At 43.9% G+C, this 16,443-nt stretch overlaps 2 protein-coding genes across 2 annotated transcripts in view; one reads left to right on the forward strand and one right to left on the reverse strand.

The window, feature by feature from the left end:
- LOC310761837 (uncharacterized protein) overlaps window positions 1–16,443 on the reverse strand; it is a gene marked incomplete at its 3' end in the record, with an annotated part of 97,042 nt that overhangs the window by 16,814 nt on the left and 63,785 nt on the right. The gene's annotated exons all lie outside the window — the stretch shown is intronic.
- The window catches only part of LOC310760699 (uncharacterized protein), a 110,531-nt gene continuing 94,967 nt past the window's right edge, over window positions 880–16,443 (forward strand). The window contains exon 1 of the mRNA XM_083609694.1: window positions 880–979. Coding sequence (XP_083465820.1) covers window positions 946–979 — 34 coding nt within the window. The 5' untranslated portion in view covers window positions 880–945. The remainder of the gene's footprint in view (window positions 980–16,443) is intronic.

Consider the following 16,443-nt stretch of genomic DNA (forward strand, 5'->3'; position numbering starts at 1 on the left):
GGCTGAGTGCTGAGTGCGATTATTTCAGCAGGGCTAGAACTCAGGACCCGCTGCCTTGAGGGACATCTAAGAGCAGTTTGGCAGGAGAAAGGTCTCCCTTGGGAGGTGGTGGACTCTCCTTCCTTGGAGGTATCTAAGCAGAGATCGGACGGCCATCTGCCATGGATGCTTTAGCTGAAATTCCTGCATTGCTGGGGTTGGGCTAGATGACCCTGGGATCCCCTCCTATCTCTCCACTCCTGAATTCTAGGAGGAGCTTCCTTGCCTCCTGCAAAGCCCTTTTCCCTGCAAGCTCTTCCTCTGGTTTCTGGCCAAGGGAGGGAGATGCTCAGAATCCAACCAAGAGCCTCACCCCCAAAAGGATATCTGGGCATTGGCGTAGCCAGGGGGGCACCTGTCCCCCTTAATCCATAAAAAATAATAAAGCAGTGGACAAACGAGAACAAATATTGGCCTGGATTCACCTAACCAGCCCCATCAGATGAAAAATGGGGCCTGCCCCCATTCCTTCCTCCTCCCCCTCTCCATGCCCCCCTGAACCCCTTTAATTTGGTTCCAGGGCATTGGGAGGGAACCTTCCCAGAACAGCTCACAAGGAGAGGAGAAAGTGGATCCTGCCATCAGGCAAACTGGAACGCTTATGTAGGCAGAATGACTTGGAAAACACAAGGTGGAGTACCACCTATTTGCACAAATTATGGATACCCATAATTAAAACGCAGAATAAAATAAGCACCCATAATTAAAATGTGCTGCAAAACAATCGTATTTACAGGAAGGAAACAACAGAGCATTGTGGAGCAGATCATATTTCTGCTGTCTCAGAGGAGGACATTTCCCTTTTTCTTTTAGGGTCCAGTGTGCTTTGAAGATGCCGCTGTTCGTTTCACAGCCGAGGAGTGGGCGTTGCTGGATCCTGACCAGAGAGCTCTGCATAAGGACGCCATGGAGGAGAATCGTGGGATCGTGGCCTCTCTTGGTAAGGCTCCCTGTGGGATCCTCATATATGCCTGGAAATTCCAAAAATACCTCTATGAATCAACCTCATATATTTTCACAGAGCTCAACAGCGCCCCCTATAACACCTGGGAACCTAACAACCCCCACAATAAAGAGTAACTTACAGTTTTTTCTTTGAACGATCTTCCTCAAATTATTCCTTTTTCTACCACGATTGGGCTGCTCTCAACTGCCCAGGCCATCTTAAATGTCAGCTTCAGAATTGTTAGGAAAGATAAGTAGCTTCAGGTTTTCTGTTTTTGTTTTTGCTCCTGTCAGTCTTGGGTTGACCAAAGAGACGACTGACGTTGGAGATGGAGGGGATGCCATGACTGGGCCAAACAAAATTCATCCCAGAGAAGAGCTAGACTTATTGAATTTCAGGTAGAAGTAGCAGTGATGATGATGATGATGATGATGATGATGATACAGTGGTACCTCGGTTTACAAACTTTCCGGAACAGGACTATTCTTAAATCAAGGTACCACTGTAGTAATAGTAATAATTTTTATTTCTACCCTGCCCATCTGGATGGGTTGCCCCAGCTACTCTGGGCGGCTTCCAACACACATATAATCAAGAAACATAAATAATAATAATCTGATCCCATATAAAAAGAACATTAACTTTAAAATGAACAACTTCTCCTAGTGGCCAAAATTGTGGAAACCTATTTTGAAAGGTGTATTTCTGAGGTTTGATAGTTTATAACACCAGTTTTGTGTGGAGTAATACCATAAAATTATATAGGAATGGAAAGATAATTTAATGAAGGATGTAATGCAATGAATTTTATGAAGGAGTATTTATTAGAACAGCAGTCATAAAGATAAAACGTGAAACCTTTGGTAACCATTGGTAACCTTTAGCTTTAATTACGGCCTTACAACGCCTTCCCTTGAAGTGAACCAAGTTTTTAGTTCTGCAGCTGTAATAATGGGAAACCAAGACTGAATTATTGCCTCTGTTAATTGGGCTTTATTGCTGGGTTGCTTCTGAATAACAAGTTTCTCTAGTCGGCTCCATAGATTTCCGATTGGGTTAAAGTTTGGACTATTCTCAGGCCATTCCAGCAGTGAAATATCATTAGCTTGAATGCACCTTTTGCACACAGCAGCAACACGACATAGAGGTGAATCCTGTTGAAATAGCAAATAAATATATATGTATATGTTGTCGTTTAGTCGTGTCCGACTCTTCGTGACCCCATGGATCAGAGCACGCCAGGCACTTCTGTCTTCCACTGCCTCCCGCAGTTTGGTCAGACTCATACTAGTAGCTTCGAGAACACTATCCAACGATATCGTCCTCTGTCGTCCCCTTCTCCTTGTGCCCTCCATCTTTCTCAACATCAGGGTCTTTTCCAGGGAGTCTTCCCTTCTCATGAGGTGGCCAAAGTCTTGGAGCCTCAGCTTCAGGATTTGTCCTTCCAGTGAGCACTCAGGGCTGATTTCCTTAAGAATGGAGAGGTTTGATCTTCTTGCAGTCCATGGGACTCTCAAGAGTCTCCTCCAGCACCATAATTCAAAAGCACCAATTCTTCGGTGATCACCCTTCTTTATGGTCCTTCTTCAGCGATCAGCCTTCTTTATGGTCCAGCTCTCGCTTCCATAGCTTACTACTGGGAAAACCATAGCTTTTACTATACAGACCTTTGTTGGCAAGGTGATGTCTCTACTCTCTCTCTCTCTCTATATATATATAAATGCTTCAGTAGCTGGGAAAAGATCACCTGCGGCACACTTCAGTTTGGGCTCAAGTATTTCGTTTATGCATTTTGGCGCATTTATATTCCCATTAATGATGCAAATTCTGCCCACACCTTTTGCTGCCATGCAACCCCAGATCATCACACTGTCTGGGTGTTTCACGGTCGGTGTAATGCAAGTAGGATGTAAATCTTCTCTGATTCTTCTCCTCGCGTATTTCATGCCATCACTACCAAGCAAAGAGATTTGGGTTTCATTGCTCCAAATAACACTTTCCCATTGTTCTGCTGTACAGTTAACATGGGTTTCATCTTTCAACCTTTTGTTGGAGAGATAACAATGGCTTTTCCCTTAGAATTCTAACATTTAGACCAGTCCTTGCACTCAACTTCCCATTACATTGCACCATATCGTCTTGTATACACCCAGATGATTTTCTTCTGTCAAGTAGGCAAAGTCTTCCACAATTTTGACCACTACTTTATATCAAACAAAGCAACATTCAACAGAATCTCATAATAGATATGTTGGTTAATGACAAACAACACAGGTAATGAACACACACCTAACTTCTTACAGTTCTTTTCCTTTTGTTCCTGAGGCTCTAATCCCTTTTTGTCTCCATCGCAGATTGTGATGAATCGGAAATTGAGAACAAAGGTGACCATGATAAAATCCCCAGGGAGGAGAAGCCACGTAACAATTTGGAGTGTGGAGAAAGCTGCAGTCAGAGCTCCCATTCCACTTCCCATCAACAAAATATCATTGGAAAGAAAGTCTATCAGTGCATGGAATGTGGAAAGAGCTTCAGGAAGAGCTTCATTCTCACTTCCCATCACAGAATTCATACAGGGGAGAAACCCTATCAGTGCGTGGAATGTGGAAAGAGCTTCAGCCAGAGCTCCCATCTCACTTTCCATCAAACAATTCATACAGGGGAGAAACCCTATCCATGTGTGAAATGTGGAAAAAGCTTCAGTAGGAGCTCCTCTCTCACTTTCCATCAAACAATTCATACAGGGGAGAAACCCTATCAGTGTGCGGAATGTGGAAAGAGCTTCAGTCAGAGCTCCCACCTCACTTCCCATCAAAGAATTCATACAGGGGAGAAACCTTATCAGTGTGTGGAATGTGGAAAGAGCTTCACTGTTAGCTCTCAACTCACTTCCCATCAAAGAATCCATACAAAGGTCGGAAAAACCAGTATACAGCTTTAGGAGTCAGGCAAATCCACAGCTTTTTAACCAGGTCTTTTTCTTATTGACATCTAATGCTATTTTAACATGTGATGTTTTGTGTTTTTATGTTTAAACATCCTGAGACCTGTGGGTGTAGGGTATACGGCCAGCTCTTAAATGCCTAGGGGTCTTTTTACCCCCCTATTAAATATTGGAGGAGGCCAACCCCCAGGTTTTCTTTGTGTTTTTTCAAATGCAACATTTTATTCTTCTGCAACTTGCCATACAATTTCGCTTTCAATTTGCCCTTTTAAGAATTTTTTAAAAACCGCACAAAGGTCATGAGAAAAACAAAATACAAGAAAATACAAACGTGGACAGGTCCCATCTTTGCGGGCCAAATGCAAAAGTTGCTTTAAAGGAGGCTTTCCCAAACTTGGGTCCCCAGCAGCTCCCGGGACTACAGTTTCCATCATCCCTCCCCATTGGTCCTGCTAGCTAGGGATGATGGGAGTTCTAGTCCAAAACCAGCTGGAGACCCAAGTTTCCTTTAAAGGGAAAGTAGGCTGGCCCTGTGACACCCTCTGCTGGCCAAAAGCACTGCCCCAGAATCTGAACCACCCCCAGTACTCCTAATTGGAATTTATAGAGCGCAAAACTGAAGTTTGATTGGCACTTCAACCTCTAGGGAGCTTCTAGGTGCTTTCTGCGCCACCTAGAGTACCCACAGAATTGTGGCTTTACTGGCAACACACATAGGAGAACAAATGAAAGACAAACACAAGGGGCAGGAAAAACCTGGAAAGGGCCATACCAAATGGACATCCGATGTGAAGAGGTCATTTTCCCACTGCTGAACAATTCCACAGGTAGAGTAGACGGAATGCTAGAAGTGTTCTCTGGGCTGGCTCCAGCTACTCCTTAGCTGGCCTTTGGCTGCTCCTCAGCCTCTTTGCCTGCAGTCACCCTTCCCAGCGTCTCATCAGCTGGCCTCTGGCTGCAGTCTCTCACACACAAACGTTGCTTATCTTTATTGCTGATCTCCCATAACCTTTGGAGGCCAATGGCATCCGAGGGGTCCGGCACACTTCTCTGCGCGGCTTTGATCTTCCCCCAGGGACCTTTGACTCAGCAGAGCTTGTAAACACAGCGGAACAGAAGCAGGAAACGTCGTTCGTGTGAGGGCAATAATTCAGGCTGAAACGCAGCAGTCTCCTTATCTTTAAAGTCTTTATTCCTTAGCAAAACACAACATCTATAAATCTCCTGGCGACAGTTCGCACATCGCTGCTCTCTCCACGGAGCCAACACGCACACTGACTGAAAGAACACAGGAAACCACTCCCTTCAGTGTTCTAAACCCGCCTCAAATATGAGACGTCATCACTCAGAACTCTTAACCCTGTAAGTTCTGAGCCTCTCTCCATACCCCCTCTCGAATCATATTTTGAGAGGACTTCTGAGTGTTCAACACCTTTCCCATTGCCTTCCGCCCCTTCCTGGCATCGTTGTTAGGCACCTGTTGAACCTCACAAACCTTAGGTTCGCACTGTGCGAAACCAACCCACGCATTTGTGACCTGAAAACTCTCAGGTGGAATTCCCTTTGTAGCCCGTGATGACCGCCTGGGCACAAACTGGGGTGCTCCTTTTGACCCACTGGGGCCAGCGTGTGCGTCTTCCTCATCAGAAGACTCCCCCTCTGACTTGACACGTCTGTGAGCTTTCTCCATTATGCGCACAGGAGATGAGGGCTCACTCTTGGACACTCCTTTAACAACCTGTGGAGACGCCCTACTCTGTTCAGGGACCCGGTCTCCACCAGCAGGTTCAGGCTCTGGCTCTCCTTCCTCCTCAGAGTCAGACAGACAATCTGAGTGAACGTCAGAGCGCGCTTTGCGCCTTGCCCAACCATCCTGCTCAAAGAACTCAGCCTGTTTACTGACCAGAAGCTTGGTCTGATCACCTTCTGGGTATGCGAATCTCCACCCTTTTGTCGCAGGCTCATATCCACAGAAGATCATTTCCTGGTACCTTGGGCCACCCTCCTGCTGCAGAAACCTTGGTACAGGCACCATGGCTCTGCTACCAAAAGTGCAAAAGAAATGCACAAGCGGCTTCTGCTGATGAAGCAGGAAATACGGGGTGTCACCTACCACTGCATTGTAGCACCTGTTCATCGTGAAATTGGCTGTCTTTACCGCCTCCCCCCAAAAACTTTGAGGCAAACCAGAGTCATCCAGTAGAATCTCGGATGCTTGAACCAGAGCTTTACTCCTAAGCTCTGCCACGCCACTGTCCTGAGGAGAAGTCACCTTGTGACGTATCCCCCTCTGGCGAAAGAAACCCTTTAGAGCAGACCCAGTGACCTCTGAACCTCGGTCACACTTGAACCCCTGCACCTTGGTGGAGAACCTTAGTTCCACCTCTGCAACCCAATCTTTGATCAGTTGTGTTGCCTCCTCCTTAGTTTTCAGCGTGAATGCCCATGCGTTCCGCGTATAATCATCTGTCAGCACCGCCAGCCACTTGGCCTTGCCCAGACTTGGCTGTGGCATATCAGAAAGGTCTGCATGCACAAGCTCAAAAGGCTTTGTGGTTACTCTCTCCACCCTGGGATGGCTAAATCCCTTGTTTCTGGCTTTCCTGCAAGCTTTGCAATTCAAAGGTTGACCACGTTCTTTTACCTTGCATCCTTTGGTGCACTCTGATAACATCTGAACGTCCTCACAGGACCCATGTGACATTCTCTTGTGCCACACGCAAGCACACGACACATGAGTGTGATCAGTGGCTTTCCCAGTATTCCCCTCACCCTCTAGAGGTGTTTCCAGAACAAAGAGGTTGTTCTGATCCTTTTCAACACTTATTAGCTGTTTCCCCCCTCTGGAAATTGTGCAAACATTTTTTTCAAAACTCACTGAATATCCCTCCTGTAAAAGACACGGTACAGATAACAGGCAATGTTTTATCTCAGGGAGAACATAGACCTTCAGTTCATCCTGCAAGAAAGAGACAAACATGTTAGCAACATGGGTCACATGTCCCTGTGAACCTGTAGCAAATTTAACTGTTTTCTCAGTTGAAACAGCCTTGCAGTTCCACATTTGTCCATCAGGTGGCGCTGTGACCAGATGGCCATTCGCAGCCGAGTCAATAACCCAACGTAGGACCCTCCCCCCTCCGGAGTTGTCCTTCTTTGTTGCCTTAGCAACTGACTTCCTGCTGCCCCCGACCATGGGGCCTTCGCTGCAGGTGTTGTTGTCCAAAACAACCATCGACGCAGACAGCTGATAAGCGTTTTCCTCCCCTTCTGGAGCGCGTAGCGTAAGCGCTTTCCCACGCCTGCTTTCTCTGTTGCCATGGAAACCCGGCTGGTTCCCATGGGAAGCAACCTTGGAAACATCCTGCCCTGGCTCCCTTGCTTTCTGTGGGCAGTTGCGACGCAGGTGTTCAGCCGAGGCACAAACAAAACATCGCCGAGTGGAAAACTTTGCAAACTTGCCTTTGGTCTTCTCTGCCCCCCCAACCTTTCCAGCAGCACTCCTCCTTGAGGCTTTTCTGCTGTTGGGAAAATGGCCTTTGGCTTCTGCTGTGGTTTCTCTGCAAACCCCCTCCAGCTCCTGCCAAACAGCCTGGGCACTCTCAAGACCCTTGGAATGGCTTGCACCCCCATTCTCAGGTGCAAAGTTCTTCTCTTCTCTCAGCTGCTCGTCAGCACGCAGCTCACATGTAGGGGCATTCCGGCAGCCCTCCAACACAGTCCCAGCCCCCTCTGGGCCTTCTGGGCGTCCCTCAGCCCCTCTTGGGCTTGGTGCCTCCTCAGAGCAATTCTCAGCCCCCTCTGGCCAGGCTCCCACTGTCTTCTTCAGTGCCTGCCTTCTCTCGGCCCAGGGCTTGCTCCCGTCCACCTTATCAAAAGGGATTGACGACTTCTGGCTGTCTGCCATCTCTCCCCGGGGCCCGGCCTACTTACGGTACAGTAGCACCTCCCGGTCCGGCAGATCCCAGCTTCTCCCGGCTGGCTCCAGCTACTCCTTAGCTGGCCTTTGGCTGCTCCTCAGCCTCTTTGCCTGCAGTCACCCTTCCCAGCGTCTCATCAGCTGGCCTCTGGCTGCAGTCTCTCACACACGAACGTTGCTTATCTTTATTGCTGATCTCCCATAACCTTTGGAGGCCAATGGCATCCGAGGGGTCCGGCACACTTCTCTGCGCGGCTTTGATCTTCCCCCAGGGACCTTTGACTCAGCAGAGCTTGTAAACACAGCGGAACAGAAGCAGGAAACGTCGTTCGTGTGAGGGCAATAATTCAGGCTGAAACGCAGCAGTCTCCTTATCTTTAAAGTCTTTATTCCTTAGCAAAACACAACATCTATAAATCTCCTGGCGACAGTTCGCACATCGCTGCTCTCTCCACGGAGCCAACACGCACACTGACTGAAAGAACACAGGAAACCACTCCCTTCAGTGTTCTAAACCCGCCTCAAATATGAGACGTCATCACTCAGAACTCTTAACCCTGTAAGTTCTGAGCCTCTCTCCATAAAAAGTTCTTTAGATAGCCACCCTGGCTTCTTTAGGCACCTTCCCTGTTTCCGTCTCCTTGGTATTGCCTGAAGTTGTGCTTTTACTATCTCCCTCTTAACAAATTCCCAGCCATCATGAACTCCCTTTCCTTTTAGTATTACTGTCCATGGGATCTCACCCAGCACTTCCCTAAGTTTTATGAAGTCGGCTTTCTTAAAGTCAAGAAATTGAGTCCTAGTATGCTTGGCTGCTCCTTTCCGCTGTATAGTAAACTTCAGAAGAGCATGATCACTCACGCCTAATGATCCTTCCACTTCTACCCCACTAACCAGGTCATCAACATGGGTTAGGACCAGATCTAAAATGGCTGTTCCTCTTGTTGCTTCTCCCACTTTCTGGACAATGAAGTTGTCTGCAAGGCCAGTGAGGAATCTGTTTGACCTTATGCTCTTGGCTGAGTTTGACATCCAACAAATATCCAGGTAATTGAAGTCCCCCATTACTACTATTTCCCTTCCTTTTGCATGTTTGGCCATCTGTTCCAGGAAGGCATCTATGTCCTCCGTTTGGCTTGGGGATCTATAGTAAACTCCCACAATGAGGTCACTGTTATTCTTCTCTCCCTTAATTTTGACCCAAATGCTCTCACTTTGGCTTTGAGGTTCTAAATCTTGGATTTCTTCACAGGTATACACATCCCTGCTAAGTGGATGTGTATGATGTGGCTAGTCCTGGGAAAGAATATTCCAGGCAGTTCACGGGATTCACAAGGCTTTGTTCTCAGTGTAATATGAGACCTTCCTGTTTCGTATGTGAAGGAAGTCTGTGTCACTTGCTCAGAGGAGACTTCCGGTTAGCGCCGGCGCTTAATGGCGGATCTCAACCGGAGCTCCGGGAGAGATCTGCTTCGTGGGTTCGGGTCCTGTCAGCTACGGCGAAGCGGGGACCCCTAAAAATCACAGGCGCGTTGCCTGTGAACTGGAGACTCGGCGGGCACCTTTGCGCCCCCCCGACGCTGCGAAATAGCCTTTTTAAAGGCTCCGGAGCAGCGGAGGGGTCTTGGAGCGGTGCTGAGAGTCGTCTTCACCCAGCCTGCGAAGCGAAGCCGCGTCGCCATTAGCGGAGAGCGCTGACTTCTTCCCGTGAAATTGGATTAAAAGAACAACTATCCGTGAGTAGGATTGACTGCTAAAGTAGAAATTGGACTCTAAAATTAAGAAATTGGGTACCGAGACGGATAAGCACTAAAAAGGAAGTCTGCTTTCCGTTCTGTAGCAAGATCAAAGCGAAAGGCACTCTAGCTGTAACTGCTTGAGAGGAAACTTGCGGGATTTAAGAAATCCACCACCAAAGCAAAGAACTCCCCCCCCCCCCGAAGGCAGGAGGGGGGGGAAGAAGATTTTAAAAGTGTTTCCCTGCCAATTTAAAAGAATTGGATTAAGTATCGCTGCTCTTTAACCTGGGATCGGACTGCCGGAGAAAAGGAACCGGCTAAGGACTGTTGCTATAAGAAGCTAAAAAGTATCTCAAATTGACTTTGGTTACTTCCAATTTGAAACACTGTTTCTGTGGTATTACAAAGTTACTTACAGGACACTATTGACTGGGATCCCCTTGAAAAAGGAAAGAAAAATTGAAAGGGACTAGGAAACTTTTATTCCTTCTTTTTTGAAGAGTGTGGGATTACTTTGAGAAGCATAGAACTGACTCTACGCCCCCTAGAGGACCTACAAATTGTTTCAGCAACAAGTGGAGTTTAAAATTTGAGAACTTTGTTTGTGAGTTTCAAAGTCTGGGAATGACCTTGACTAAAAGACTTTGTTATGGCAGATGGTAAAGAGAAAGGGGAGTTACAAGAAACAACCTTGAGATCTGGCAGACAATACAAAATTGACACTTTCATGCAAAGAAGGGCTTCTGTAACAGGAGCCTCTGGAACTATAGTGGCTGCAAAGCCAAAAGTGAAAGCAATGTCTACAGAAGAATCATTTGCTAAGGTATTGGAGAAGATAAATGACTCTTTGGAGGAACTAAAAAAGCAAGGTGCGGAGACTAAATTGCAAGTTGCTGAAACTAAAGTACAAGTTGCTGAAACAAATAAAAAAATTGAAGAAATCTCTGGGAAAATTGACCTAAATACTAAAAGTATAACTGACCTAGGGAATAAAGTGAACTCAAATGCAGAAGCAATTGGGAAATTATTGGAAGATTCATCTATAACACGAAAGATAGCTGAGGAAGCTAAGGAAATTGCAACTGCTGCGGAGGAAAAATTTCCACCAGTTTACAAGAAATTGGATGAATATGAACTGGCACTCTCTATGCAGGATATGCAACGCAAGGAGAGGAACCTGAGGATCAGACTTGTGCCAGAAAAGGAAGGAGAGAACTTGGTGGATGATTTGACAAAAGAATTTTCTGATTTTTGGAAGCAGGAGCTGAAGAAAGAGGACTTTAAGATAGAAAGTGCATTTAGATTGGGAATAAGACAGAAGAGAAATCGACCCAGAGATTGTCTTATTACCTTAAGATCAAAGGAGGAGCGAGATAAAATATTGAACCTGCACTACCAAACAGCCCTTCGAATTGAAGACTTTTTTATTGAGATCTTTAAAGACATCCCTAAGAGTATCTTGGACGCAAGAGGACATTATAAGGACCTGGTGACACTGCTGAAGAAGAACTACATACCATTCAGGTGGGAATTTCCCCAAGGCTTGTCTTTTAAATATAAGGGAAAGAAGAGAAGAATAAAGACTGTAAGTGATAAAGACAAGTTCTTGGGAGAACACGAAGAAGACCTACAGAAAGAGACATTTTCAGGACAAGGGCATCCATCACTGGACACGAACACGGTACCACCGACAGACGAGGAACAAAAACAGGGAGCTGTAGGAGGAAGGAGTAAATAATCCCATCATGGCTCTGCAACTTCTAACCTGGAATTGTAATGGCTTAAATATTCCCAGGAAGAGAAAAAGTATATTTCATGCCTTAAAGAAAGACCAATTGGACTTGATTTGCCTACAAGAGACCCACGTGACAAGAGCACACAGAAAATTATTAATAAATAAAAGACTGGGACAGGAATTTATATCTTCAGACAGAGTAAAAAAGAGAGGAGTGGTGATCTATGCAAAAGAAAAATTGCAACCGAAACAAATCTTTAAAGATGATCAAGGAAGATATTTGGCAATTGAAATTCAATCTCAAGGAGAGAAGTATTTGATAGTGGGAATCTATGCACCAAACGAAGGGAAAGTTGAATTTTTTAAGAAGTTGCATGAAATTTTGATGGACCATATGGATTACAACTTAATTTTGATGGGAGATATGAATGGAGTGGTTTCAACAAATATGGACAAGGCACAAAGACAGGTAATAACAAAAGATGGAAGACTTCCAAAGACTTTTTTTGAAATGACTGACAATATGGACTTGATTGATATTTGGAGAACAAAACACCCATTAGAAAGAGAGGGAACCTTCTTTTCTGAAGCCAAAATGACATGGACAAGGATTGACCAAATCTGGGTGACTAGCAGTATGGCTCCGAACATAAAAAAAGTAGAAATCTGCCCAAAAACTTTCTCCGACCATAATGCTGTAAAGATGGTGATGAGGCAAACAACAACTGGTTCCTTCAGATGGAGAATGAATGACACCTTATTTAGAGACGAGGAGATCTGCAAGAAGGCCCAAAAAACCCTGAAAGACTATTTTGAAATCAACTTAAGGTCTGAAGTAGAAAAAAGAATAGTATGGGACGCAAGCAAAGCCGTGATGAGAGGGTTTTTGATTCAGCAAAATACTTTAAAGAAGAGAAAGCAAAATGAGAAAAAGGAGAGAATTTTGGAAAAGATAAAAGAAGGGGAAAAACAATTAAGATCGAAGCCAAAATCCCAAGAGATTCTAAGAGAAATCAAATTTCATCAAACACAATATATGGAACTGATGAATCAAGAATTAGAGTGGAAAATTAAACAAATGAGACAAAAGACCTTTGAATCTGCTGATAAATGTGGCAAGTTACTGGCTTGGCAAATAAAGAAGAGACAAAAACTCAACACGGTAACAAATATAGAAGTGGAAGGAAAAAACATAAGCAACCCAGCGGAAATTAGGAATTGTTTTCAGAACTACTTTAGACAACTTTACACACAAGGGCCGCAAAAAGAAATGGACATACAACAGTTCCTCGAGGAAAATGGGCTGAAAAAGGTTTCGCAAGAAAGTAAGATAATATTGAACCAGGAGATATCAGCACAAGAAATAGAAGATGCCATTCAAGGCATGACGCTGGGCAAATCCCCTGGACCGGATGGACTGACTTCCAAATACTACAAAGTTTTGAAGGAAGGGTTGATACAACCTTTGAAGGAAGTCTGCAATGAGATTATGGAGGGGAAAAGGGCACCCGATACGTGGAGAGAGGCCTACATTACACTTATACCAAAGACAGAGACTGAAAAGACCCAACTTAAAAACTACCGACCCATCTCGTTATTGAATGTGGATTACAAAATCTTTGCTGATATTTTGGCAAAAAGACTGAAGAGAGTTTTGATGGAGGAGATTCACGGGGACCAAGCGGGCTTTCTCCCAAAAAGGCACTTGTCGAACAATGTAAGGAATATAATTGACATTTTGGAAAAGCTGGAAGTGAACATAAACACTAAAGCTGTTTTGATATTTGTGGATGCCGAGAAAGCCTTTGACAACATTTCTTGGAGTTTTATGTTGAAGAACCTCCGGGGGATGGGGGTAGGCCAAGGGTTTGAAAATGGTATAGGTGCAATATACTCTGAACAGAAAGCCAAACTAATTGTAAATAATGTGGTTACAGAAGAGTTCAAGATTGAAAAAGGGACACGTCAGGGGTGCCCTATCTCCCCATTACTTTTTATATCGGTCCTGGAGGTTTTGCTTAATATGATTAGGAGGGACCAGTTGGTTAAAGGGATTCAGGTCGGAGCTAAACAATATAAACTGAGAGCATTTGCAGATGACTTAGTACTTACATTGCAAGAGCCAGAAGCTAGCACGAAAAGAGTTTTGGAAATAATTCAAGAGTTTGGTCAAATGGCAGGATTTAAATTGAATAAGTCTAAGACAAAGGTTTTGGAGAAAAATTTGACACAGATAGAAAAGGAAAGGTTCCAGAATGAGACAGGGTTGACTGTGGTTAAAAAAGTGAAATATTTGGGAATAAATATGACAGCTAAAAATGTGAATTTGTTTAAAGATAATTATGAAAAAACTTGGAGAGAAGTGAAAAAAGATTTGGAGATTTGGTCCAACTTAAAGCTTTCCTTGTTAGGCCGTATTGCAGCTATAAAGATGAATGTATTGCCAAGAATGTTGTTTTTGTTCCAAGCATTGCAAATAATTGATAAAATGGATTGTTTCAAGAGGTGGCAAAAAGACATATCTAAATTTGTCTGGCAGGGCAAAAAGCCCAGAATTAAATTTAAGATACTAACGGATTCAAAGGAAAGAGGGGGGTTTGCCCTGCCAGACTTTAAGCTTTACTATGAAGCGGCAGCTTTCTGCTGGCTGAAAGAATGGCTACTTCTTGAAAACACAGACATTTTGGATTTGGAAGGTTTTAATAACATTTTTGGGTGGCATGCATATTTGTGGTATGACAAGGTTAAAGCACATAAAAGTTTTAAAAATCATATTGTCAGAAAAGCACTACTAAATGTCTGGGACAGATATAAAGACTTGCTGGAAAATAAAACTCTAAGGTGGTTGTCGCCAATGGAAGCTAAGGCAGTTAAAAAGTTAAATATGGAGTCCAAGTGGCCAAGATACTGGGAAATTTTGGAAAAGGAAGGGGACAAATTGAGATTGCAGAGTTTTGAGAAATTAAAAGGGAAGGTGAGAGACTGGTTCCACTACCATCAAATAAATGAAGCGTTTAAACTGGACAGTAAAATTGGCTTCCAGGTGGAAAAATCAAAATTGGAGACAGAACTGTTAGAACCCAGTACTAAGAATTTGTCCAAAATGTACAATTTGCTGCTGAAATGGAATACACAAGATGAAACGGTTAAATCGGTCATGATTAAATGGGCTCAGGACATTGGTCATAATATCTTGTTTGCTGATTGGGAAAAGTTGTGGACCACCGGGATAAAATTTACGGCATGTAATGCCTTAAGAGAAAACGTTATGAAAATGATATATAGGTGGTACATAACCCCAGTCAAGCTTGCAAAGATTTACCATGTGCCTGACAACAAATGTTGGAAATGTAAAGAAACTGAAGGTACATTTTTTCATCTTTGGTGGACCTGCCCGAAGATTAAGGCATTCTGGGAAATGATCTATAATGAACTTAAAATGGTATTTAAATATACTTTCCCCAAGAAACCAGAGGCCTTTCTCTTGGGTATTGTCGGCCAAGGGGTGTTAAAGACGGATATAACTTTCTTTATGTATGCTACAACAGCAGCTAGAATACTCATTGCGAAGTACTGGAAGACGCAAGAACTACCCACACTGGAAGAATGGCAGATGAAGGTGATAGACTATATGGGCTTGGCAGAAATGACGAGCAGAATCCGAAACCAGGGAAGAGAAGCAGCGCAAGAAGAATGGAAAAAATTCAAGGACTATTTAAAGAAATATCACAAAGTTAATGAAAGTTAGAATGATGTTGGACTGGAAAGTAAATGGTTACTATTAGCAATGGTTAAGACAAGGAAAATAAGGAAGAATAGTCTAAATTTAAATTAAAATAAGGGAAGATTTGCTGAACAATCGATAAGAATTTGGAATACAGAAAGGGGAGGCATGAGGAAGTCGGGGAAGATAGGATATGAAATTAGGATATGAAATGATACATGTTTTTTGTTTTGTTTTTGTTTTTGTATGTTTATGTTTGTTGTATTGTGTTTATATGGAAAAATAAAAATATTATAAAAAAAAAAAAGGAAGTCTGTGTCACTTGCTCGGAGGAGACTGAACTGATCGGAGATGTTTTTTGTAGAAATGTACAGTCAGAAATAAACAAGATGTAAAAAAACTTTCTGACTATCTTTTTTCCCCTGCTGGTATGCAAAGGGGCAAAGGGGGTGTGCATCTTCCATTCCGGGGGATGTCGCCTATCAAGATCTCCCTGGACTGTCCGGGATGTCAGCCAGAGAGGATCTCTGGTAAACAGGCCCCGGGAGCAGGGAGAGAGGCCATCCTCTCCCGAGGGGGCAAGTTTTCCAACAGAAACATCATACATACATCACAGAAAAGGCGGTCTACAACAGAAATCTGAGTGTTGTTTTTACCTTGTCTGCCAGGTTACCTGTTAATGGTCACTTGACTAGATTACCTGGGAAGGCTGGCTATTCTTTTGTAATGATAATACTTCATTCCTGAGCCAGGTCACAGGCTCACCCTATTCACACCTTAAATGTGCCCCTAAGGCAGGATTTGTGAGGACAGAGACAATGGGAAGGTTTCTGCATTTCCTTCGACCTTGTAGAGAAATATTTGAGGTGACTGAAAGAGTCAAAGAGTCAAAATGGCTTTAGGACTTTTCCTGTGGGTTTTGGACATGTGGTTTATATATTTATATATGTGTTTGCTTGGTACATTTAGATCTCTCTCTCTCTCTCTAACCTAAAAATTCTTATAACAATTCCCCCCTTTGGGGATATAATTTTTTTCTAAAAAAATTCTGCCCCACAAATAATAACCTGGTATGTTGTAAATGGATGCCTTCGTTTAAATCTTGAGAGATTGCATGTGAGGCCTCTTAAAGCTGTTTGCAGATGTAGCAGTGCACATAGCTGGACATAGGATATCACATAAAAAAAACACATGTTGCATTTTGTTCCTAAATTACTTGTGGCATTCTAGCACTTTGGGAGAAACATTCTCAATAGTGGTCTATGCTTTACACTTAGCGGGAAGGTCAAATAATGAGTGAAAAACGCAGTTTGTTTTGTTTCTGCCTTTTTTGTGTGTTCCCAGGTGTCAAAGCTAGCTCTCCTCTGGTCTCACACCTCCATCATATCACAGCAGCA

Source organism: Podarcis filfolensis, assembly GCF_964270895.1.
Source record: "Podarcis filfolensis genome assembly, chromosome: 4".
NCBI classification, from domain to species: Eukaryota; Metazoa; Chordata; class Lepidosauria; order Squamata; family Lacertidae; genus Podarcis; species Podarcis filfolensis.